Genomic DNA, 27541 nt, shown 5'->3' on the forward strand with positions numbered 1-27541 from the left:
TTTTTACGTGTGACGTATTTATCCATAGAGTAAAAAACATAATAGTAGAGTGGAAAGTCAATGTTAAAAGTCTGTGATAAGATTTAATTTCAGCACACTCTTGTGTTATAGTACCTGCCCTAGCCCAATCTAACGTTTATTATTTTAACACTGCTATGAAACCTGACTTGACGAACAAAGGTGTGAATGTATCATGTGGAAAGATATCTCAAGAAAGATTTCATCTGTAGACTTAAATGTTGCTTGAAACTTGATTCTACACAGACAATAATGAGTTCTATATTGTTGCATGTCCAACCATTGAGTTTGGCTGAGCGTCATTGACGCCTTTCACCCAGTTGGTTGCACAATTTCTCTTTTGTCTGCTGGTTGTAAAGATGCTCTGTTATATTGTAGGCTACAAGGAGTCACACACCACTCAACAATTGTTCATTAAATTAGTAACTAATAGTAATTGTTGTAATTATATTGTATTATTTTGTCATAAGCTGTGTAATTACATTTGAAATACATTTTAATTCCAGATTTTTAGGCATGGGATAAGATCGCCCACAAGAATGCCATACCCGAATGATCCTAACAGGCCGAAGTATCCATTAATTTTTCCAGGAACTCGAGGAAAACTTACAAGGGTATGATAATATTTTGTAGTACTTTAAATATATTTTCTTCAAGTAATGTTTTTATTAAATTCCCGTTATATAAAAATTATTAAATAAACCCATGTAAATCAATCTATGTTGTCTATTAAAGAAACTTCTTTCATTTTGTGAAAAATCATGGTAGTTTTTAATTTATTGGTTGTTAATGTTTGTTTCTGAATTTCTTCAGTACAAAAATTAAATCTTAAATAATAATGCTTTAGTAACTATATTTTGATAAGCAAGTAATTCTTTGCTTACAGAATAAAAATCGTTATCTATCAAATACACTTGTTTTGTGGAGACAATTTTATAGAGGAAAATGTAGAATATAAATGTTATTTCAAGAACATAATTTACAGTCCCGTGAGATAATTAAACAAACACGCGACAAGATGGGTCCCCAGATACTCCGACCACACTCTGCCCACACACATCACCGACCGGCCGTACCAGAGTATAGGCGCGGCGACACTGTGCCGTGTATATAGCACGATTGTAACGTTCCTCCACACTCTGCACACACACATCACCGACCGGCCGTACCAGAGTATAGGCGCGGCGACACTGTGCCGTGTATATAGCACGATTGTAACGTTCCTCCACACTCTGCACACACACATCACCGACCGGCCGTACCAGAGTATAGGCGCGGCGACACTGTGCCGTGTATATAGCACGATTGTAACGTTCCTCCACACTCTGCACACACACATCACCGACCGGCCGTACCAGAGTATAGGCGCGGCGACACTGTGCCGTGTATATAGCACGATTGTAACGTTCCTCCACACTCTGCACACACACACATCACCGACCGGCCGTACCAGAGTATAGGCGCGGCGACACTGTGCCGTGTATATAGCACGATTGTAACGTTCCTCCACACTCTGCACACACACATCACCGACCGGCCGTACCAGAGTATAGGCGCGGGACAATGTGCCGTGTATATAGCACGATTGTAACGTTCCTCCACACTCTGCACACACACATCACCGACCGGCCGTACCAGAGTATAGGCGCGGGACAATGTGCCGTGTATATAGCACGATTGTAACGTTCCTCCACACTCTGCACACACACATCACCGAGCGGCCGTACCAGAGTATAGGCGCGGCCGCGCGACACACTGTGCCGTGTATATAGCACGATTGTAACGTTCCTCCACACTCTGCACACACACATCACCGACCGGCCGTACCAGAGTATAGGCGCGGCGACACTGTGCCGTGTATATAGCACGATTGTAACGTTCCTCCACACTCTGCACACACACGTCACTGACCGGCCGTACCAGAGTATAGGCGCGGCGACACTGTGCCGTGTCGTGTCGGTATACTGCCCAGTACAGTAATACACGCAAAACGCGATTGTAACGTTCCTCCACACTCTGCTTTTAGTACAGTACTAGAGTATGTAATTGCCACTCTAAATATAAGTATCAACATTGATTTTACTTCCTCAAATTATTTAGCAGCAGTTGCAGACACCATAATAAGGAAACAAACTAATAAAGAAATACAGGGTGTTCTGAAAAAAGGTGCCCATAAGTCAGGGCGTGAGTCCTCACATCAAAATAAGAAAAAAAGGTCTAATTAACATAGGTCCGAAAATGCTTAGTTACCAAGTTATACAGGGTGAAAGATTTCGTCTGAATTTCAGTTCCCCTGCTGCAACGAAGCCCTACGGGTATTTGTTTGGCTGTTAATTAAGATGTACAATTTAGCGTACTTTATGTAAAATGAACTGAAAAATTGAATAAAACCGTTTCCAGACCTGTAGCTACAGTAATTTTTAAGATATGTGACGAAATACGCGAAACTTGGTCCCGAAAAAACAAGTTACATTTAGGTTTGAAGCAGATTTACTATGTTAAATGTACAATAAACACAAAATATTTTTTTTCACGGTACTTGTAGAAAATTTAATTTCGAAGAGAAAGATGTAAAATAAGTCTATAATAGACAAACGCAAACTTTAAAAAATAATCCTTAATTACATACAAAACGCATGAAAAAATAAACAAAATCTGTTAAGCTCTCTACAAATAATGTAATATTGAAATTAAAACAGCTGTTTTATTAAAATATTTGATTTGAGAAACAAAATAATTTCTATTTAAAACATATGTTTTTAACAATGTAACATTGTTTATAATAATTTAAATAAACATTACAAGCAGCTATTTTTCCATTGCTCATTAAGTGCGTGTGTTGATCTGTACTTTAATACAAGTTAGTGCGAGTGCCGTTGAAGTTAATTTTTGATAGCTAATAAATATCTTATTCATCATGGCAGGTAATATGAATATTATGTACACCAATGGTGAAATGGGCAGACATGCATTTAATGTACGGTCTTGCACATTGCAACAGTCGTCAGGCTAGACGACTCTATCAGGAACATTTTCCTCATAGACAGTTACCGACTCATAAAATGTTTTCTTCCATTCATAGAAGGCTAAGCGAGACGGGAACCTTTAAATCTGGAAAAGTTGGTAGATCAGGACGGCCACGTACAACGTGTACAGCTGAATTGGAGGAGGGCGTGTTGGACGAAATAATAGAGAATCATCCTGGAAGAAGTACTAGAGAAGTAGCCTTGGATTTCGGTGTTAGTAATTCAATTGTCTGGAAGATTTTACACGAGCAGCAGTTGCATTCTTATCACTATCAAAGGGTCCAGGCTCTTTTGCCTCGAGATTACTTTCCTCGTGTTCAGCTATGCCAATGGCTTATCCGAAGGTGCAGAAATCCACATTTTTTTAAATTACATTATCTTTACTGAGAAGCAAAATTTTCAAGAATGGCTATTCTTAACACCCCACAATACTCACATGTGGGCAATTGAAAATCCACGTGCTATTTCAGAGAACCGTCACCAATATCAGTTTTTCTATAAACGTATGGGCTGCTATTCTGGGTGATAAACATTTTTATTAGTTTTTTACCTGATACGCTCAATGGTGAAAATTATTTACATTTCTTGACGACTAATCTGAATGAGTTACTCGAAGATGTGCCACTATACACACGCAACAACATGTGGTTCATGCAGGATGGAGCTCCAGCTCATTACACATTACAAGTAAGAGAATTTTTAATGAAGCATATCTAAACAGAATGGATTGGTCGAGGAGCCCCCAGTAGCATGGCCTGCAAGGTCACCTGACCTCAATCCTCTAGACTTTTTCTTATAGGGACATTTAAAGACGCTTGTCTACGACTCGCCTGTGGATACCATAGAAGAGTTGCGAATAAGGATTGTTAACGGGATTCAAAGGATACGTGAGACACCTGGGATCTTCGAAAGAGTTTCGGCAGTCTATGAGAAGACGGCTGGATGCTTGTATTTTGAATGAGGGGAAACATTTTGAACATCTACTGTGACGTGGTTAGTTTTTTTAGGACAAGTGTAACTTTTTTGTTGAATGATAATTCAGATAACTTTTTTATGTATGATAATGTAATGATTGTTAAAAATATTTACTTGATAAAAAATAATAGTAACTCATTAATTTGTTTTTAATAAAACAGCTGTTTTAATTTCAATATTACATTTGTAGAGAGCTTAACAGATTTTGTCTATTTTTCATGCGTTTTGTATGTAATTAAGGATTATTTTTTTAAAGGTTGCGTTTGTCTATTATAGACTTATTTTACATCTTTCTCTTCGAAATTAAATTTTCTACAAGTACCGTGAAAAAATATTTTGTGTTTATTGTACATTTAACATAGTAAATCTGCTTCAAACCTAAATGTAACTTGTTTTTCGGGACCAAGTTTCGCGTATTTCGTCACATATCTTAAAAATTACTGTAGCTACAGGTCTGGAAACGGTTTTTATTCAATTTTTCAGTTCATTTTACATAAAGTACGTTAAATTGTACATCTTAATTAACAGCCAACAAATACCCGTAGGGCTTCGTTGCAGCAGGGGAACTGAAATTCAGACGAAATCTTTCACCCTGTATAACTTGGTAACTAAGCATTCTCGGACCTATGTTAATTAGACCTTTTTTTTCTTATTTTTGATGTGAGGAATCACGCCCTGACTTATGGTTACCTTTTTTCAGAACACCCTGTATATCTATATGGAAGAAACATGATTCACGATAGCTCTTATTTGTCGTTTGAGAACTATTCGCTGTATGGACAATTGTATAAATGGTCGTTGGTAACGTTAAAAATGTAAAATAAAAAATATTGTTATAGAGTGCGTGATTACTATAAATTAAATAAATTATATTGAAATTTCGATCGAAATGTTGTTTGTGTTATAAAACCTTCCATATTGATCTGCGCTGGACGAAGGACTGCCCTGCTATAGTAAGGGTTTTCAGTAGCATGGTGCTTGAAAAATCACAGTTTAGGTTGTCAAAAGCTGACCTACCGTAGCTAGTCCTTCCATCGAAGTTCCGATAAAACAACTCTATATAGTATGCAAAATCATAGAAGAATTAGGGAGATACTAAAGTTGAAAATGGATGTGTTAATTCTGGATGGTTGTAGAACAATTCAATACTATACCTAAAACTGACAGATCACGAATAAAATAAATATTAGTTTATAACCTGAGATATGAATGAGGGAATCGTATCATTCTTAAACCACATTTAAAACAACCAGACATGGTAAATGTGTATGAAGAGTTATTTTCTCAAGTTAAAAACAATATTCTGGAACTAAAAGTTAATCATAAACTATAAAACTGCAACAGTTTGCAGCCACCAGTTTCTCAACATTTGCCGTTTACGTGACGTTATTTATCTTCTTTTTATAAAAAGAAATCGTAAGATATGAGGTTCAAAATACGATCGACCAAAATGCAGCTGGTGACATCTTAGTACTGAATTTTCAGTGCACCTGTAACGTACTGTATCTACACGCAGCTAACACTTGTAGTGTGTAGTGTATCGACATAGATATCAATAAGGTGGAGATTTGTCTGGAAGTGATCACGCTATGAACATCTGCGTGTGTGACAACTGTATGTCATTCCAAACAATGATGTCATTTCAATAATATCGAGGTATGGTGTATCGCATTCGACTAAAGAAGCTTGTGAGACAGGAGTTGTCACTTAGACCAAGTGACAACTCCTACTTAAAACATTCCCTCTTAACATTGTAGTCTGAAATCAATTTTAAACTGCAGGTCTTATACAGTAGTAACTAAAAACAGCCAAACAGATAAAACTACAAGTTTCAGTAAATTAATGTACCATCAAACCAAAATTATAAACACATTATTTTGAAAAAAGACTTTATTATCAAATATATAAGGTTTTCATGCCTCGATTATAAAGTATATATTTCCTTAATGTAGTTGTTATAGCTTAAGAACTGAACTTTTGAATAAAAGTTTAGCAATATAATACATACATACATATGGTTGGTAATAACCCAAATTTTGACGAATTCATAAATGAAATTAAATATTATAATATAGACATGGGCATGATAATGTATAATTTTATAGTAAGCTTCCATCATATGCTAATCAATGTCTTGATATTAACAGGCAGGCCAGCAGTTGATGTATAGAGTCGGACAAAATTTAAATACAAGATATGGAGACTTTGTTGGAGGCTACACTCAGGAGAAGGTGCACGTGTCTGCAACTAACATTAGCACCAGAACAACAGTGTCATCTCTGTGTGTTATGGCTGGCCAGTTTCCTCCTTACAAGCCAATATTCAAGGATTTACCGAACTGGCAGCCCATTCCTGTCTGGCAAAATACATCAGATTTTGATAAAGCTTATGTAAGTTGTTGTTATATTAATTCATAATAAACAATAACCTTTACAATGTCAAAATCCTGTGAGTGGCAGAATTTAGGAGAATACACTTCTACAGGATGTGTCATCATGGACGTATCCAGGGGGGGGGGGCTTAGGAGTCGTAATCCCCCCTCCCATTGATACAGATATTCAAAGTATATTTTATCTTGCGTAAAACTGAAAGTATACTTGTAGTCAAACAATGTAACATAGTTCAGTTTTGTTTTAATTTGTTTCATATTTTAACTATAATAGCTGACATATAGTAAAGCACAAGACTCGTGCTTCGTAAGTTTTCGGAATGACGTCTGCGACTCGTGGGGGTTGACAAACACAATACAAACCTCACGGGCGAGAGACACAGCAAGCAGTGGCCATGAACACCCTGCCTACCAGTCGTCTCTTTGAACGGCTAATTTATAATAGTCTTAAAGTAGTTCTCATTGCTTAACATCGTACTAACAAACATAAAACATAAGTACAAAACTACGAGATTGCTGATTTTACTATTTAGAAATATTATAACTCTTTAAAATATGATTAAATTTTACTTTCTATTACTGTTATGCACTTCTCCGGTATTGTTTCAACCAAAATTGTGTAAGACTCACACAAAATTAGATTCTTATCAAAAAGTGTTTTAATTTAGTTGGCCTAACTATAAAAATAAAATAAAGAACCCTTTGGTCGTACACTTCTGATATATCTGAGGTTATGAAATAACCCATTTAATTTATTTTATAACATTTTAATCAAATTTTCACAAAAAGTCTATAATCAAAGTAAAGAAATATTGCTGTCATTTAAATAATATCTGACTTGAAGTTTGTAATATTTTGTTTTATTTTACACACTAGAACACATTTTGTTTACATCAATTTCAGGAATAAAATATAAACGAATAATAATAAAATAGAATTGGTGATGACTTTGTACGTTGCCAACAGCAACAATGAAGTCTCAGGCATGGTGAAATTGTGCTTGTAGCAATAAGTTTTATGTTTAAACTTCTTTAACTTATAATAATTATTGATTCTTGTGGGCCTTTGATATGTAAAATATAATCATGATGAAGTTCTCGTCTGTTAATTTCTAATTTTCTGATTAAGAAACATTTACTATAAAATTTAATGATTTGTCTTTCAACACCTCTTCTATTGTATATTACATTCCAATTTTCATGTTGAAATGTTTTTTTTGATATTGTTCATACTAAGAATTGTCAGTTTTACAATTAAATTTTGTCAGGTTCAACGCACTTGCTTATAAGAAACTGCTAATTAAAAGCCAAATTTGTTATGTGAAAGATTAACAAAAAATATTGGCTCTACCGTGCCTCCACTGTCAGATCTCAGGTTGATGTATGTAATAGTTCGTCTAAAACTGTAACCCAAAAGAATGTCTAATATGGCAACAGAGTCCTTGTTATACTAGTATGATGACATTAAAATTGCCATAAAACCAAATAAGTTTATCTTTCGGCGATTTACATTCGTGTACGTTCATAAATTATAACGATTGTTATTAAACGATCGTTATAACGTGTTTCTATTACACTTTGTGCATGAAAGCCCAAAATTATACAATCAAATTAACGAAATATCGTGCTTTGTAAATAATATTTAACTTGAAGTTCATATTTTGTATTTGCTTATATTTCATCGGCGAGCGTGTGCTGCGCCAATTTGCAATGCACGCCGTTGACATCAACCGCTTAGCCGCAGTAAAAAAACACACAATTACTAATTTCATGTCTCAAAATTTAAGTAGTTTTATATACAGTAAGTAAATCCTCTATAAAAACGCATATCAATTTATTTTTTATCGGGGATGACTTGGTATCGAAATAAAAAAACATTAAAATGTAAATGCAAACACAAATACACACCCAAATTTTCACGTAAAACGTATTATATATATATGCGTGTGTATGTCCTGGAAGCCCATATTAGAATGTGTGAATTCTAGGTAATAGGTGGAGGATGTGTCTTTTAGTTCTTAAGATATAAAGCTTTTGTTATTCTCATTTATACAGTGCCATTTTCTTGATATTCTTTTGTGTTATCGGGCAGTCTCCAAAAGGGTACATTTTCGCTTATGTTGTAGCCGTTCTTGTAGATAATAAAATGATAATAATGCTTTAAGACGGCTATCAAACACGATGTTCAATATTAGCAGCGTTTACCATACTCAAGGTGAGGGGGGGGGGGCGTACCCCAGCATGCCTGGGAGGTACGGAAAAGTTTCTAGTGGTAACCCCCCCCACCTAGACACGTTTATGTGTGTATCTAAAAAGGATTGTATGGCATTACCCAAGTAGCTACATTAGTGGATTATAATTAATTATAGTGAATTAATACTTAAATATAATAGACGAATTTCTCCCTAAGATATTTTACAGACCCGAGTGATATAAGATATTGAGGGTTTTGCGTGTTATCCTTTTATTCTAAGGAAAAGTATGACTCTTACGATGTAAATTAAGATAACGGTCAGAAATAGGTATTTTGGTATCTTAAATTTGTTACAGAGGGCAGACATAGACATTCACTTCTAGGAACCCATATGGACGTAGGTTTCAGATTGAACAAGTATTAAAATTACAAATGGGCTAAAGTCTAATGAGAATAAAATGTTGTAGTTTGTTATCAATATTGTGTAAAATATGAATTACGAGTTGAGGGAGGAAACTGTCAATACATATTTTGTTTGAGGATTAAAAGATATACTGTTATTGAAGAAGAGAAACTATATATTTATCCGAAAATGTCTGTTAGACTGTTATAAAAACTGCTTGAGATACGGCCATAATTACAATAATATTGTTCAATCAGAATCTGTGTTACACTAGACATTAGAGACACGGCCAGAACGGCGATATTGCATCCAAGAGTCGGCCAGAACCTGCGTTACATATACAGCCAGGGCTGCGATATTGTATCCAAGAGTCGGCCAGAACCTGCGTTACACATATACAGCCAGGGCTGCGATAATCGTGACCAAGAGTCGGTCAGAATTCGCGTTACACCAATCTTTAGTTATATGGCCAGGACTGCGATAATTGTGCCCAAGAGTAGATCAGAATTCGCGTTACACCAATTTTTAGTTATATGGCCAGGACTACGATAATCGTGCGTAAGAGTCGGTCAGAATTCGCGTTACACCAATCTTAAGTTAAATGGCCAGGACTGCGATAATCGTGCCTAAGAGTCGGTCAGAATTCGCGTTACACCAATCTTTAGTTATATGGCCAGGACTGCGATAATCGTGCCAAGAGTCGGTCAGAATTCGCGTTACACCAATGTTTAGTTATATGGCCAGGACTGCGATAATCGTGCCCAAGAGTCGGTTAGAATTCGCGTTACACCAATCTTTAGTTATATGGCCAGGACTGCGATAATCGTGCCCAAGAGTCGGTTAGAATTCGCGTTACACCAATCTTTAGTTATATGGCCAGGACTGCGATAATCGTGCCCAAGAGTCGGCCAGAATTCGCGTTACAACAATCTTTAGTTATATGGCCAGGACTGCCATAATCGTGCCTAAGAGTCGGTCAGAATTCGCGTTACAACAATCTTGAGTTATATGGCCAGGACTGCGATAATCGTTCCCAAGAGTCGGTCAGAATTCGCGTTACACCAATCTTTATTTATATGGCCAGGACTGCGATAATCGTGCCTAAGAGTCGGTCAGAATTCGCGTTACACCAATCTTTAGTTATATGGCCAGGACTGCGAAAACCATGCCCAAGAGTCGGTCAGAATTCGCGTTACACCAATGTTTAGTTATATGGCCAGGACTGCGATAATCGTGCCCAAGAGTCGGTCAGAAATCGCGTTACACCAATTTTTAGTTATATGGCCAGGACTGCAATATTGTGCGCAAGAGTCGGTCAGAATTCGCGTTACACCAATCTTTAGTTATATGGCCAGGACTGCGATAATCGTGCCCAAGAGTCGGTCAGAATTCGCGTTACACCAATCTTTAGTTATATGGCCAGGACTGCGATAATCGTGCCCAAGAGTCAGTCAGAATTCGCGTTACACCAATCTTTAGTTATATGGCCAGGACTGCGATAATCGTGCTCAAGAGGCGGTCAGAATTCGCGTTACACCAATCTTTAGTTATATGGCCAGGACTGCGATAATCGTGCTCAAGAGGCGGTCAGAATTCGCGTTACACCAATCTTTAGTTATATGGCCAGGACTGCGATAATCGTGCCTAAGAGTCGGTCAGAATTCGCGTTACACCAATGTTTAGTTATATGGCCAGGACTACGATAATCGTGCGTAAGAGTCGGTTAGAATTCGCGTTACACCAATCTTTAGTTATATGGCCAGGACTGCGATAATCGTGCCCAAGAGTCGGTTAGAATTCGCGTTACACCAATCTTTAGTTATATGGCCAGGACTGCGATAATCGTGCCCAAGAGTCGGCCAGAATTCGCGTTACAACAATCTTTAGTTATATGGCCAGGACTGCGATAATCGTGCCTAAGACTCGGTCAGAATTCGCGTTACAACAATCTTTATTTATATGGCCAGGACTGCGATAATCGTTCCCAAGAGTCGGTCAGAATTCGCGTTACACCAATCTTTAGTTATATGGCCAGGACTGCGATAATCGTGCCCAAGAGTCGGCCAGAATTCGCGTTACAACAATCTTTAGTTATATGGCCAGGACTGCCATAATCGTGCCTAAGAGTCGGTCAGAATTCGCGTTACAACAATCTTGAGTTATATGGCCAGGACTGCGATAATCGTTCCCAAGAGTCGGTCAGAATTCGCGTTACACCAATCTTTATTTATATGGCCAGGACTGCGATAATCGTACCTAAGAGTCGGTCAGAATTCGCGTTACACCAATCTTTAGTTATATGGCCAGGACTGCGAAAACCATGCCCAAGAGTCGGTCAGAATTCGCGTTACACCAATGTTTAGTTATATGGCCAGGACTGCGATAATCGTGCCCAAGAGTCGGTCAGAAATCGCGTTACACCAATTTTTAGTTATATGGCCAGGACTGCGATAATCGTGCCCAAGAGTCGGTCAGAATTCGCGTTACACCAATCTTTAGTTATATGGCCAGGACTGCGATAATCGTGCTCAAGAGGCGGTCAGAATTCGCGTTACACCAATCTTTAGTTATATGGCCAGTACTGCGATAATCGTGCTCAAGAGGCGGTCAGAATTCGCGTTACACCAATCTTTAGTTATATGGCCAGGACTGCGATAATCGTGCCCAAGAGGCGGTCAGAATTCGCGTTACACCAATCTTTAGTTATATGGCTAGGGCTGCGATAATAGTGCCCAAGAGTCGGTCAGAATTCGCGTTACACCAATCTTTAGTTATATGGCCAGGACTGCGATAATCGTGCCCAAGAGTCGGTCAGAATTCGCGTTACACCAATGTTTAGTTATATGGCCAGGACTGCGATAATCGTGCCCAAGAGGCGGTCAGAATTCGCGTTACACCAATCTTTAGTTATATGGCCAGGACTGCGATAACCGTGCCCAAGAGTCGTTCAGAATTCGCGTTACACCAATCTTTAGTTATATGGCCAGAACGGCGATATTGTATCCAAGAGTCGGCCAGAACCTTCGTCCACGATTCAGTCAAAACTTTTTGTTACAAAAATGCTTACATAAACAGCCAGAATTCTAATGATATTGTTAAATTAAAATCTGCGTTACCACAATGTATGAGATACGGCCATAACTGCGATAGTCGCCAGAAATATTATAAAAAGTCAGAGCTGTGATAATATTTATAGTTAAAAACTGTTACCGTATTGTTTAGAGATACAGACGAACTATAATAATAATTGTTAGTTAAAATCTCTTACGCCAATGTTTAGATACATGGCTAGTACTGCGATAATATTGTTTAACTATCAGTTCACAAGTGATTTTCAAAATCGATGGCCTTAGCTTTGTTAGTCTAAAGCATTTATAACGTAACATGGTGGAGTCCTACATTTTTTTTAAAACATAAGTGACATGTAAGATACATATTACGAGTATTTCAGTATCCATGGTTGAGATATTCAGAACGTAAATAAGATTGACTGATTCTGTTTTAGATTTTGTTGTATGAATAAAATGTAAAATAAGTCTCGAAAACCTAATTTGATGTTAACTTCCGTCTGGTTAGACTAATCTTCTATCTAAGGATTTGAAGTGCCATTGTTCAGCTTGACTTGTGCCCCAACCAAGAAAATGTGTACCAACAAAACCTAACTTAAAAAAGGGCATATTTAAGATTACCTTCGGCTATTTCAATTTACTTTCAGTTTAAGATTTTTCAAGTGCCATAGTGATAGTTGACTTTTTTGTCCCGATAAGGAAAATATATATCTTACGTACGACTTAAACGGCACTGCGGTAAAAGTCAGATACGACCTATTAAACTCACTTCCGCTCTAATTTATTTACGGTTTCATAGTTGGTTTGTTGCTCTGGCCAAGAAAATAAACCCATATGCGGGTTTTGGAATCCAACGTACATTTAAAAGCGTTTATTTTCATTCTGCGATGTTCTGGTGCTAAAAGTAATATTGATTTTCACCTAGATTAAGAAAACATGTGCATATGTAAGCTTAAAAAGACTACTTTGGTCAAAATGCAGCAACTTCCGTCACTTCTATTTTACTTCTGATATAAGGGGGGAGAGAGTGTGCCATCCCTTTGCTTTTTCTTAAACAACAGCAAATATGTTATTGGTGACAACCAATCTCGATTACAGTACCGGTATGTGATTACAGTACTGGTATGTGATTACAGTACCGGTATGTGATTACAGTACCGGTATGTGATTACAGTACCGGTATGTGATTACAGTACCGGTATGTGATTACAGTACCGTTATGTGATTACAGTCCCGGTATGTGATTACAGTACCGGTATGTGATTACAGTACCGGTATGTGATTACAGTACCGGTATGTGATTACAGTACCGGTATGTGATTACAGTACCGGTATGTGATTACAGTACCGGTATGTGATTACAGTACCGGTATGTGATTACAGTACCGGTACGTGATTACAGTACCGGTACGTGATTACAGTACCGGTACGTGATTACAGTACCGGTACGTGATTACAGTACCGGTATGTGATTACAGTACCGGTATGTGATTACAGTACCGGTATGTGATTACAGTACCGGCATGTGATTACAGTACCCGGTATGTGATTACAGTACCGGTACGTGATTACAGTACCGGTACGTGATTACAGTACCGGTACGTGATTACAGTACCGGTACGTGATTACAGTACCGGTACGTGATTACAGTACCGGTACGTGATTACAGTACCGGTATGTGATTACAGTACCGGTATGTGATTACAGTACCGGTATGTGATTACAGTACTGGTATGTGATTACAGTACCGGTATGTGATTACAGTACCGGTATGTGATTACAGTACCGGTATGTGATTACAGTACCGGTATGTGATTACAGTACCGGTATGTGATTACAGTACCGGCATGTGATTACAGTACAATTTTCCAGAATGATAAAATATTTTGAAAAACTTTTCCAATATATAAAACTTCTCTTTGACTTGTACAAATATTTCAAAACCATAATTAGCTAAATCAGTCCAGCAGATCTTTTAGAGTTTCAGTGAAACTAACAAACCTCATTTATATATATATATATATATATATATATATATATATATATATATACATATATTTATATATATATATAAATATATAGTGTATACATATTGCTGTGACACAGATGTAGATTTATATATATATATATATATATATTTAATACATAATAAAAATATATATAAAATCTCCTCTGTCACTACTCTCTAAACATTTGTGAAAGAGGCGGAAAGTTACTGCAAGTGTCATATCATACTATCATAGACTATGTCTCAATTGAATCAATTTAAAGGATAATGATAATTGTATTTTAATGATTTCAGTTATACGATGATCCCAGTATTGCTCCTGGGGTATGTCCTAGAATCGCGACCATAGTCAGGAATGGACTTGAGGTCGCAGGAAGGCCTGATCCAACAGAAGAACGACAGCTGCTCTATAAATTCCTGCAAAATTTTACTGGGATCCCAGATGCAAACTCGGTACTTGCAGTCAGTGACATTTTTGATATTTTACAGTTTGAAGTAAGTTATACAGTTCAGACACAGTAAACAACATAATATTTAAATTTCAATGCAGATGTCTGCCGTTATATGGTTTGTGAAACGTAATACATACCAGACTAAACATTAACCAACCAAGTCGGACATGATCATAAACGTTGGGCAACCGTTGCGTTGTATAATTAAAAGTTATTGTGTTCGATTTATATTTTTTTGTATCTTTTTATTCGATACAGACAATAAGTATAAATTATGTTATAGTTATTATACTCTACTGCTTACATTTAGTGTTGCAATTTACGAAAATTAGACTGACATAATTTTGCTTACAAAACTTATATGACGCTGTTCTGTATTATTTTATATTTTAAAGGCTACAGTTCAACAGTTTTATTGTTTTTCCGGTTTTTATAAAAGTATGTAGTATTTTGTCATGAAATAACAAATACACATTTTGTGGAAAGCGGTAAGTACGTTGTTTTCCCTCTCAGGAACTTGCACCATTAACGCCTTGTTTTGAAAGTGGTTTTGTTCCCCAGCATAGCCTCTTGGATGACGTGTTAGCGATTATAGATGAACCCGATTTTAAAATGTACAAAATTTAAAACAAGTATGGTTATGAAATACTCTGTAAAATATCAAATTTACTAAATGCTTAACGGACTAGATAAGCCTACAACACTTTTTAAGTAAGTGCAATTGCAACACTAAACATAGTTGTTACAAATACACAGTCTTAAATTGATTCGATCACTTTAAAAAATGGTGCAGAATTTGTAATTCAGATAAACATAGTTATTAGTACAATATTGTCTGTAGTTCATGTTCACTAAGAAAAAAAATGTATTATACTAGTGATATGTTTTGATCACGTGTGTGCAGTTTTGGATTTGAAGTTTTCCATCCGGTTTATATTAACACTAAATTTAAATCCAAAACTAATTTGAACTATGTTTTAGAATTTGAATGGACTTCCACTTCCAGCGTGGGCCACTCAGCCTCGGCCAGAATATCAAAATAAACCTATTTTTCCGGATCTCCTAGAACCTATTGAACTAGAGTTCTTTTATGACAACATATATTTAAACCGCAGCAGGGATGTACTACAGTTTTTTGCAGGTACATTAAAGTAGGCCATTCTAATACAATATAATACCATTTACAATTTAAAGCAACAATTAAGAAAAACATTTATTTTATGGGAAGCATAGTTCTTTTTACAACGTACCATATTATCTTTAAAATAGTATTTATCATAATTAAAGAGCGATATATTTTATCAAGAACAAACATGTTTTGTATTGATGTCATGTTTTGATCTAGTACTTTAGTCACAGGCCATGGTAATTTTGAGTTTAGTTGGATTTCTATTGAAACTTACAGAAATAATAATTATTGAAAAAAATGTTTATTATGTAGTAGCAGGAGTGGTTAGGTTACGTTTTATCAACAAATAACACCGTAGTGTCGTGTTGATATTATTCAAATTGATATTATATCAATTGATACATTGATATATTCAGAAATAAAAAATCAGAAAATTTTTTGTGGTAAACATTTTCACAAATGCGACACAACGTCATGCTTAGGCTTAATGATTATTTGACTAATTACTAAGTCTATCTACCTGACTTATTAAACTAACAAACTCTTCAATATTGTAACAGCAGAAATCCAACAACAAACATTTAATTTTCATTTTAAAAGGTTTAGCTAAGTTGTTGGATATGGTTTGGTAACAAATTATACAGTTTTTTGCCTATTTCTAAAAAGTTTGATTTAGTGGAATGATAGTTAGTCAATTCCGCCATCTTGTTTCTTTCTGGTGTGAGGATTGCCATTTGCTATTGGCCTCTGGTTAGTCGTAGGTGGTTGGTAAACGAATGCAGACGTATTGTGACCTGTATTCTGTAGTTCAGTTTTAATAGTTAGTGTTGTATTTAGTCTTTTATTAAGTGCATGTTTTAGAGTTAGAGAAATTAACACACAGCATGGTGGTAGTGATTCCTGACTTAGGCGTGCCACGACGCTTTGGTATGATTTTTTATATTTTAACCTAGTTTGTAATTATGTGTTAGGTTAGTTATTATCTAACCTGAAGAATAGATCAGATTGCAGATCTCAAAACGTAGTGTTACTGATTTTCTGTTTCACTGAACGATGGCAAATGTCCGGAAAAATCCTGTTTTCTTCACAATCCTTCCATCGTCAAAAATAATCTTCAAACAAAGTATTTAAAAATGTAATGAACAATTTAAAACTGTATCCTAAAGTATTTGTTTGAAAATCAACATAACTGACAACGTTGTTTAATATATTACACATTCTCGGATTGCAAACTTTCGGTGTTTCGTTCCTGAAAGGGAGCTGAATGAGTTGAAGTAAATTATAGCATAACCGGACTTCTCAAGTTGTGGAAATCCTTTGTCCTTCACTATCGTATTCATTATAAATAAAATTAACAGTTGGATGATGTTATTTGTATAAAACTATCGGAATTCATGGTTAATGACCGCCAGGATATCATTAATTACTTTTTTGGGCACTTACCTTGATGAAACAGTCTAGTGGTTAACTTAATAGTGATTTAGTATCCAAACTTTTTTCAGTTTCAGTCCCTCATCAATTGCTAACATGAACCTCGCCATCTACTTATTAAAAAAATAATTATTAAAAATTAAACTTAGTACTCCACGCCTACTGGTCTGAACTACTTACCTGCATAGGATTAAAAAACCTTCCAATGATGTCACCATAGTATAAACATAACTAACCATTGCACTGTCGAACGGATAACAATTTGTTGCGCCTTCCCACTTTTATAAATATTATCATATTATGCTTTGATATAACTGATACTTAAATTTTAAATAGTAAAATGTAATCAAACTAATTTCAAAATAAAACGCAACACAGAAATTGCGAAATTTCTGATTTGGATATTGTCTACTTGTAAGAATCGTATATGAGATTAAACACGACCTTCTTTTAGACCAGCAACAACAGATCAAGTGGCCGTCACAAAGGAGAGCAGTTTTAGCGTTTCTTGTTGCTCCAACTTTTAAAAGATTATATTGTTCTTGTTTGTATAAGCATTATTGTATAATGTAAAACTACCCTTTTATGCTTGTTTTTATTAAAATGTATAGCAATTACATGGAAAATGAGCTTTTCAGAGTTTAGCCTGTTATTGCAAACTCTAAGTATGGGAATTTAATTTCTTTTAAGCAAAACAGAATAATAATTAATTGTAAAATCCAGCAAAAAAGAGTACGCCTAATTTTTCTTAGAAAAAGACTATGTGGCAAAATAGGGGAAGGCGGGGCAAGATGGTGAAGCTAAACTTCCACCCTTCATAAAAGGGGTTAAAAGAGGTATTAAAACACAATTTTACTTCAACTTGTTTATTAAACTATTTAACTACATAGAATACTTAAGAAAAGTGGAAAAATTGTCCATTAAATGTTTTTAACGAATTAAAAAAAAAAACATTCTCCCCGTTTTGCCCCATAGGCGGGGTAAGATGGGGAACCAAGATTAATTTAATTTTAATTACATACTATGAACCTTTGGACATAATAAAGTTATGAAAAACTACTCAGTCATATTAGGAAGAGTCTTGAAAATGTATCATGGTTCAATTTAAGATTAGTGGCCACTGCTATATAACACACAGATGTGGATGGCGTCGTCATCCTCGTCTTCTATTCCTGCGCAGCTGTTGTGCGCCCACCGAGCACACAAGGCACATCTTATCCAGCCTTCCTCCGAGAAATCATAACAGTAGAGACGTTCTTCGTCATCATTCTCACCTTCTCTTAGGACAACTTTAGGGTTTTTTGAACATGAAGACTTGTACACATCAAACAAACTGTTCGTTTTTTCCTTTGGATTACAGTCTTTTTTCGGTTTCATTGTTGGTTTAGTAAGTCTAGCCTTTTGGAACAATTTTCGTTTGGATACATCCTTGAGAGTGGTAGCCCTACTTCTTTTAATTTCCTCCAGTAATTCATTCTTATAAGGGGATTCAGTCAATACAGCAGTTTTCCACGCCTATTTGAAGATTTTCTTATATTTCTCTTTTCCACTTATGATTAAATTTGTCGGCTGCATTTTGCAAAACTTGCAATTGAACTTTCAGCTGTTTCTTGTTCAGGGTGGTCAGCTGGCTTCAACAGATTCTCAACTGGTTGTTTTTCCGGCGTTTCGCTTTTATTTGATTGTGGTGCAGCTTCTTCATCTTCAGCGTGCATCCCAGCTGAGTCATTTTTCCTTGAGCCTTCACAAACTGCAGCTTAATTTTCAGTGACATCTTCTGTGGGAAGAGGAACATCCGTAGTCGAAGAAGGGAGGAAGTCACTTTCATCAAAGACACTCTTGTCTAAAGGCCAAATTCCTGTTTTTCAAAATCCGTTTACCGCTGTACTCATGGTGGCCGAACGAATAAATGCTTTTCTGAATAAAGTTGAGATCTGATGCTGAGTAACAACCTTTCCAGGGTTGGTACGAAGCCATTTTCTTATTTCATCCTCATAATAATTGTTACTGAGAGGCTTCATAAACGCAACATCTAGAGGTTGAAGCCTATGCGAACAATGTGGGGGCAAGCAAAGTAAAGACGACTCCATTTTCACGTGCAAAATCAATAAGTTCCAGATTTTTCGTATGTGTTTTGCGTCCATCCAAGCTAAGAAGGATCGGTCTTTCCTTTGAAGCTCCTGTAAATGCCACAAACCTTTGGAACCACGTTAAAAAAAGTTCTTTGGTCATCCAACCAGATTCGTGGACCTCTACCCAGGCACCAGTTGGAAGCCCAGTCTCGAACTCTTGTTGCATTCTCTTTCGCGGGTAGACCAACATCGGTGGAACGTAACACCCTGAAGCTGAAACGCAGATTTACAGTCTGTCCTCTTTCTGCTGAGGAAACTGTTCCCACTTGTCTACGCCCTTTCAAGGCAACAATTTTGGAATGACCCTTGGGGGTTACCGTTACACCAGTTTCGTCACAATTAAAAATCCTGTCTCCGGTGAACTTAAACTTGTCAACTAGACCTTCAAGGAGTCCGAAAAATTTATCTACGGCAGTTTTGTTGAAACCCATTGCGCGCGCAGCAGAAGTTGCCTCTGGTTTTCTCACAGTTAAGGTTGGATTTCGTTTGAGAAACGCATTCATCCAATCTCTTTCGGCAGCACCAGCTTCAGCATTGAATGGGTGCTTGATGTTGTTTCTTTCTGCAACTAGGAAAGCAAGTTGGCAAAGTTCTTTCATGGTGAGTCCGAACAATTGCCCTTCCATTTGAGTCCGGTACACTTTGAGTTCCTCTTCTTGCGCAGGCGTGAACACGGAAGTAAATGGTCCTAGTTTCTTTTGCAAAACATAATTAGGGTCAGCTCTTTTTTTAGTTACATGTAGTTCAATCGTAGTTTGAGGGACATTAAATTGTCTGGATGCTTTCAATGAGCCCATTTCACCAGCAAGTACTGCTTTGACAGCTGCTTCCATCGACTCCAAAGACCAATCTTGCCTCGTAGTCTTTCGTTTGTAATTGCGAACCATCTGGAACACATCACGTCGAATATGTAGATCATGTCTTAACAGAGTAAATATAAAATAGTCTAGACCTAGTAAAACCACACAAATAGAATGGTAGTCCTCAGACATCAATCTAAAAAGCTGAAATAATTTAACTTTTTACTGTAATTTAACTCTAACTGTGAGCAAAACACATAAATGTATGAATAAAAACTATATTTCAAGTATAAACAAACTATAACATAGGCTTAAGCTACATATACATAATGAGAAATGTAAAATGTCAAATTTAAAAAGTGCGGGGGCAAGACAGGGAACCTCCCCATATTGCCCCAAAAGCTATTTTTAAGGTTATGTTACTTTTACACCAAACACAAATAAATGTAAGTTGTCTATAAATACATCATTTTGTTTCTATTTAGATGTAGTATGCAGTAGTATGGTTATATTTCAATGAAATGCTTACGCATGTTACATTATTATAATGTAATAAGGGCCTTAAAAATAATTAAATATTTCAATTCAGCTGAAAAAATTACGTACCTTGTGAAATATCAGGAACTCGGCGTGGAAATGAGGTCAAACGACGTCAGTACTATGGTTGGAGTATAGTGAGATAGTTCACTCGGTTTTGAGTAGGTAGCAGAACTATACAATGATTTCTAGCCCTTCCCCGTTTTACCCCACTTCCCCGTCTTGCCCCGCCTTCCCCTACGATAATGTTCTTTTGTAACATTTAAAATATTCACCTTCTGCTTGAAAACATATAAAATATTGTAACAATGTATTGAGTTTTAATATTTTTAATTAAATATGAGATCACAGTATAGTTATTTTTTAAGATACTTAAAAAACCAGTAATTGATAAAAAACCAGTTATGGTTTTCAAAAGATAATGAGGATCCTAAATCAAATTTTGCGCGTTGGGTTCCGATATACGTAACATAAAAGCCTTTATAAGTAAGTTTCAATGTTGGTTGAAGTAGCATTTTATCCTTAAAAACGGTCGGAGATTTATCACATTCATCAAACTACATTCGTAATAAACGTTGAAAACGTCTGTAAAATCTCTTGAAACATTGGCATTGGTTTGGTTTACTCGTCAAACTGTGTGATTGGGTCCTATATAACCAGTGGGTGGACAGTGGTTAACTTTCTTGTGTGTGGAAATTGATCTACGAGAAAATGAATAAGAAAAAGGAGAAATTCATAAACCTTATTAATGATAGTTTTACTTTAAAAAATTTGAAACTCTTTAAAACAGAACACATTATTTTTTAGATAATTTAACTACGAGACAATCAATGTTGCAAAATAAACTTCATCGGTTACTGTTGAACTTTTCTTTCTTTCACGACAATTTCTTATAATGCCATAAAAGTTCATGTCAGACAGCTTCTCTGCTTGTGTCCCGAAACTAGTAAAGAATTCTCCTAATTGTTTTAATTTTATAATTTGCGGCCGTGGGTCTGTTAGCAAATCCGCCACTGCGTAGATTCAACAGCGCCAACAACTGTAAGTAACTTTTTCTGGAAATAGAAGTAGAAAGTACATGTGTATCATACTTGTTTAGGACAGACGTAAATATATGTGATAGTTTTAGTTATATAATGAACAGTTATGGTTCATCAAATAAATTCTCTTGGTTCAAACTGGAAATATTTAAAGCTCTAAAGCATATTTGAAAGTTTGCGTTTTTTAGGGCCTCTTGTGAACAGTGTTCAGAAACAGTTGAAAATAAACTCAAATCAAAATCAAGCAGAAGAAAGATACCGGTTCCATGGAACATCTGATACTTCAGTGTTCGCTCTGTTGAGCGGTATAGGTGTGGAGGTGAAGTCTATAGTTGAACCTGGAGATGGTGTCTTGTTTGAGGTTCATCGAGAGGGCAACAGTCCAAAGGTTCAGGTAATAGTTTTATTTACAGAGAGAAAATAAGGTTAAATTTAATAAGAATGTTTTTCTCAAACGATATTAGTTGCTGCTGAATTTATTGAATAAGTATAATTTTGTTTACAAGGGCTGTAAATTTTAAGTAAGTTTATAATTTAAAGTCACCTGTGGTATGGACTTATTCAGATCTAAACTATCTAACTATTCAGATCTCAATATAAATGTTTTAAATTAGATTCCTTCCTCTCAAAGGTCATTCTGCTCTGGTGTTTCCTTTAAAATATAAAATTCCATATTCAGAATATATCATAAGCGTTATAACTCTCCTTCGATTACTTAAACACAGTACTCGCAGGGTCCCTTTCCTATGTACGAAGATAGCCGTATTATCTCCTCTAAGTTTATTACGTTAGATATATTATTTTTTACACACCCTTTTTTCTCATTGCTTATTAACATAGCTTAACGAATTTGAAATTTTTTTTAAACTATTTATAGGCATAGAAAGTCTTATTAATCCAAGTAAAACTATAATCATCTCGAAAGCCCATTTTATGAAAACACGTCTAAACAGTTTTAAGAAGTAAGAAACAAAAATAAGATTTCAAGAAGGTTCTTCCTCAGCAGAACAGCTGTATACTTCGTCCCTGATTGTGTATGTCCATCCCAGAGTTTTAATCCATCTTAGAACGTCTATTTCCCATTCCTCTGTTCTTGCCACAGTATCCCTTCGGTAAGATTTGTATCCTCAGATCTGGTATTTTTTTTAAATATTGGTTCGAAATTTGCTGCCTTTGGAATGTGAAACCAGTGACTGTCCCACTGTAGCAAGAAAAGGTAAATTCCATTCTCCATATGACTGTAGAAGTCAAGTCTGGCGATAGAGAATGTTCAACAATTTTCAAGAACAACTTGCAGAACCTGTGGTATTAGTAAAAGGAATACGTTATTTTAATCATATTAGTATTTTCATCATTGCTTTAGTTTTGTTTACGTTCTACTTTTAAACATATTTAAAATTGTTGTATGCAATTTAGTTGTTGGTTGTTAGTTGTTGTTGTTTTCGCTAAAACATGCACGGTGTTTATAATTTATTCCAGCTACTATTTTTATCTGGTACTCAGAATACGTTGTTATAAGCTAATTTCTAAATTGTTTCAGGTTCTTTATTACCGCGGATTACAACACACCTTTGAAAAACTAACGCTGCCATCATGTCCTGACCCGTGCACTATCGATAACTTCATGAAGACAACTTTGGGGCTCACGCCACAGCAGTGGCAACAAAGATGTTTCATGTGATTTGCCAGGAAATGAATAAACCATTTCGAGGAATAATGAAGAATATTACATAATTAGATCATTTCATACATAACAAGATACAAACACGTTTATTCTCCATTGAAATGTACATAAGGAATCACTCACTGCGTAGACCAATTGCCGGTGTGCTTTGATAATAATTATATTAATTGCCTTTTAAACTTCACCGAAATAAGTTTTATAATTAAAAATAACAACCTTACAATTTATATTAAATATTTTAAATCAAGAGAATAAAGTTAAGATTATGTGAAAGCCAAATTTAAATGTTGTGTTAAAAATGTATAAAACATAACTTATTAGTACGAATGGAGAAACTAAAGATGTACAACTAATACAAAAACACAAAATTATACACTAAAAATACGTGAAAAACAGAAAAACTCATTGAAGACATAAATGATTAGATAAACAGGATTTGAGTGTGCGGAAACCGTATCAGCATCTCTGCAGGAGCAGCAGCAGCACCGATATGCAGCAGTCACTCACAGACTCTCCCTCCGCCTGTACAGGGCGACGTTGGAGAGCTCTCTTCACCTCAATTATTGCTTCAGGCAATCTGCGATAAACCTGATATTAAGTGTAAAATGAACTTAAGCTTTCTTAAACTGCTGCTCAGCTCAGGTAAATGAATATTAAAATGTGCTCCGGTTCGCGTATGATATTAATCAGGCATATCAAAGAATATTTCATGACTGTTGTTACGAACAAAAATTAAGAGAATGAATGTACATTCATGACTAGAAATTCTGAATACATTAAAGTGTGGGGTAGCTACTGTCCTTTTTTCATATGGTTACAATAATTATGCTTCTTTACACAAGAAATAGCAGGGTCTGCTAGCAGGCGAAGCACACAGTCCCACAACGATCCACAATCAGCATCCGACTGAGCTGCGAGAAAAAGCATAGGTAAGTTTTAAAAACGATTTTTAATATATTTAAAATGTCAAACTCCTTACATTTATTATCCGTAGTAACCCATAACGACACCTAAATATTTATCCACACACGCAACAATGCTACAGTCACAAACTTTCGACTGTGGATCCAGCCGTATGAATGCATCCTCAGCACCTTCAGGCCTGGACTTTAGATTCATCAAGGATTGACAAACTATGTTTTAATTTTAATTAGGTCCTTAGATGTACGGAGTAAACCTAGTAAGTAAAAAACCTACGGAGTAAAATAGCCTAACACTAGTTTTGACATATTGTTAGTATAAACTAAGAAGAGAAGCACAACCCTATAAACTAAATGTTAATAATTCTCTACTCATTTTATTGCGCTTTTTGTAACCTATTTAAAAAATAACTACGGATCCAACATCATGCTTTGTTCATTACACCAACAACACGTAAATTTTCTAGCAATTTACTCTAGCTAACGAATCAAAAGCTTTTGCTGAATCAAGGAGCGTTCTTTCTTGCCCATGCTTGTGGACATGAATTTAGTAATATCAAAGAATGCATCTGCCGTACTTATATTATTATTCATAAAACCATATTATACTCTTATTTCGGAAATGATATCGTACTTTTTCTGTGAAGATAGTTTGAATGGTGTATTTTAATAAATTTATCTAGAATTTTAGTCATGACTAAAATACATAAATAAATTTATAATTTTGATATATTCATTATTATCACCACCATAAATGTATTTTTATGGATTTATAATGATGTTTAATGCTGAGTATTTTAGTCTCACAATAATTCTTAAGAGAAATGTGGATGTAAAGATGAATCGTCTTTTAGAATCAACAAACTTAATCACTTGAACCATATCCCTGTCTCATATATAGGTTGTAAGACACTTTAACATGTTTATCCTTAATAACTTTATATGGTCTAACCAACTTTCTATTGGCGAGGACAGGAATAATTGGTGCGCCTGAATTAGCACCCCCTGGACATAACACCCCCTCGCTACTGACGTCATTTTGACGTCACGAAAGGGGGTGCTAAATCAGCGCAGTGACCGTGTCCATGCCCTGAATTAGCACTTCCTTCGAGTAGGGGGGTCCTATAAATTCAGCGCCTTGACCGTGTCCATGTGCTGATTTAGCACTTCCTTCGAGTAGGGGGGTCCTATTCAGCGCCTTGACCGTGTCCATGTGCTGATTTAGCACTTCCTTCGAGTAGGGGGGTCCTATTCAGCGCCTTGACCGTGTCCATGTGCTGATTTAGCACTTCCTTCGAGTAGGGGGGTCCTATTCAGCGCCTTGACCGTGTCCATGTGCTGATTTAGCACTTCCTTCGAGTAGGGGGGTCCTATTCAGCGCCTTGACCGTGTCCATGTGCTGATTTAGCACTTCCTTCGAGTAGGGGGGTCCTATTCAGCGCCTTGACCGTGTCCATGTGCTGATTTAGCACTTCCTTCGAGTAGGGGGGTCCTATTCAGCGCCTTGACCGTGTCCATGTGCTGATTTAGCACTTCCTTCGAGTAGGGGGGTCCTATTCAGCGCCTTGACCGTGTCCATGTGCTGATTTAGCACCCCCTTGAATCAGCGAGCGCCTATACCGTGTTGATGTGAAGAATAAGCATCCTCTACTGAATAAAACAATAAAACTATAATCATATTACGATTAGTTAATTGCTATGATTTGACTTTAATATTTCATAAACAAATAATTAATTACCTATTGTAAAAAATACTATGCATACAATATGCTTACGTTAAAACAACTAAGATCTAAACATTCAAATACAACTTTATTTTATAGTAAATTTAATTTGAAACCATGGCTTGTAAAGTAGTTCGTGCGAGGCGATAATGTTCGTGAAATTGATTGGATTCAGTTTTACCCATATCAGTTAGTTAAACTACAATCAACAAAAATAAAAACGCTGTAACAAACTATGTTAAAACACGTAGCAATAAATATATTACCATATTTTCAAAAGCATTATTGCTCAAGGTGAAGTGAGTCTTGGTCAAATGTTTATGGTGGAAAGGCTAGCTCCAAAAATATATTATGATAATATCTTTAATACTTTAAAAATTGTAGCTATTATTTTTTTATATATTTAAATTCTTAAAAATCTGCAATTTTAATCAGGTATTGAATTACATTTTAAGTGGATTCTATAACAAATCTAATGACCAAACTTATGTACAATTACATACACACAGATTTACTGCGACAAAACACGGTCGACATTGAGGTTCTCAGCGAGTAGGTCACAATACAAAAATCGAGTAAACGGCAGCTCCAGAGTATTTTATGCCGATTGCGCTCAGATCCCAGTTCCTTCATTTAAAGTACATGAAATACATTACCTAATATATGTTGTCAAGTCACTCTTTTCTCTAATACATTTTCGTTGAGCTATTAAATTAAATACGTAATTTAATTATTGCTTCATATAAAATAGTGTTGTTTTAATTACATCGAGAAACATGGTCCATTGAGTTTTTCTCGATTGCATTAAACTTGAACTGATAATGCTCAGTGAATACACTTAACTAGACTATCAGTAGATTTTCTGTTGGTGAGGACACCCAATAAGCAATGCCTGCACAATAAAACTGACACAGCATCCTAGTATATAACTAGTATATAAGTATATATACTTGCCTAACTGTGTATTAAAAAATTATGGTTGCCTGTAAAGTCAGTTTTACGGGCGAAGATTTTACGTGACAACGTCTTTTTCTCGGTAGAATATTTATTGATATGAATATTATTAAATTGCACAATAGGAACAAGGAATTGAATGAAAATAAGAATTGCACAAATTTTAACTATAGAAATATATTTTGTTTACTAAAACATTGTACATAATTTGAAATTAATTAAAATTTGTTATTGTAAATGGTAAAGTTGAATAAAACATTTACTAAAATTGGAATTTGAAATTCTTGCTAAACACAGTTAAATTCTAACTCCGCGCGTGGTGATTGGTCGGTTTAGTTCGTTTGTTTGGTCGCACTGTTATGACAGGTTAGAGGTTATAATTTGTTATTTTAAATGTTTGACTAGCAATACGCGCTGTTTCTTCTCAATCGACTGAATTACGATTGATTGCAGAGTGATTTAAACTAATAATTTACTTAACACTATCAACATTTGTCAATAGTATGACATAACCTATAAACTCAGTTTCTCAACTTTTGTGTCAATCTAACAATTAATCAATCAATCATAGTTTACGATAATGAAATATCAGTGTACAATTATTTACCTTTATTGTTGTAGTTGTTGTAAATGACGAATCTAAGCACTCCACATTTTC

The 27541-nt window shown here is 35.8% G+C and overlaps 1 protein-coding gene across 1 annotated transcript; it reads left to right on the plus strand.

Annotated features, from left to right (window-relative positions):
- Positions 1-557: 557 nt before the first annotated feature.
- Positions 558-23312, plus strand: LOC124361522 (lysosomal acid phosphatase-like). The gene is made up of 6 exons (XM_046815577.1): positions 558-632; positions 6167-6409; positions 14375-14575; positions 15514-15673; positions 21790-21995; positions 23142-23312. The coding sequence occupies exons 1-6, from the start codon at positions 558-560 to the stop codon at positions 23280-23282; spliced, it is 1026 nt and encodes a 341-aa protein (XP_046671533.1). The 3' UTR covers positions 23283-23312.
- Positions 23313-27541: the final 4229 nt, after the last annotated feature.

Source organism: Homalodisca vitripennis, chromosome 4, assembly GCF_021130785.1.
Source record: "Homalodisca vitripennis isolate AUS2020 chromosome 4, UT_GWSS_2.1, whole genome shotgun sequence".
NCBI lineage: Eukaryota > Metazoa > Arthropoda > Insecta > Hemiptera > Cicadellidae > Homalodisca > Homalodisca vitripennis.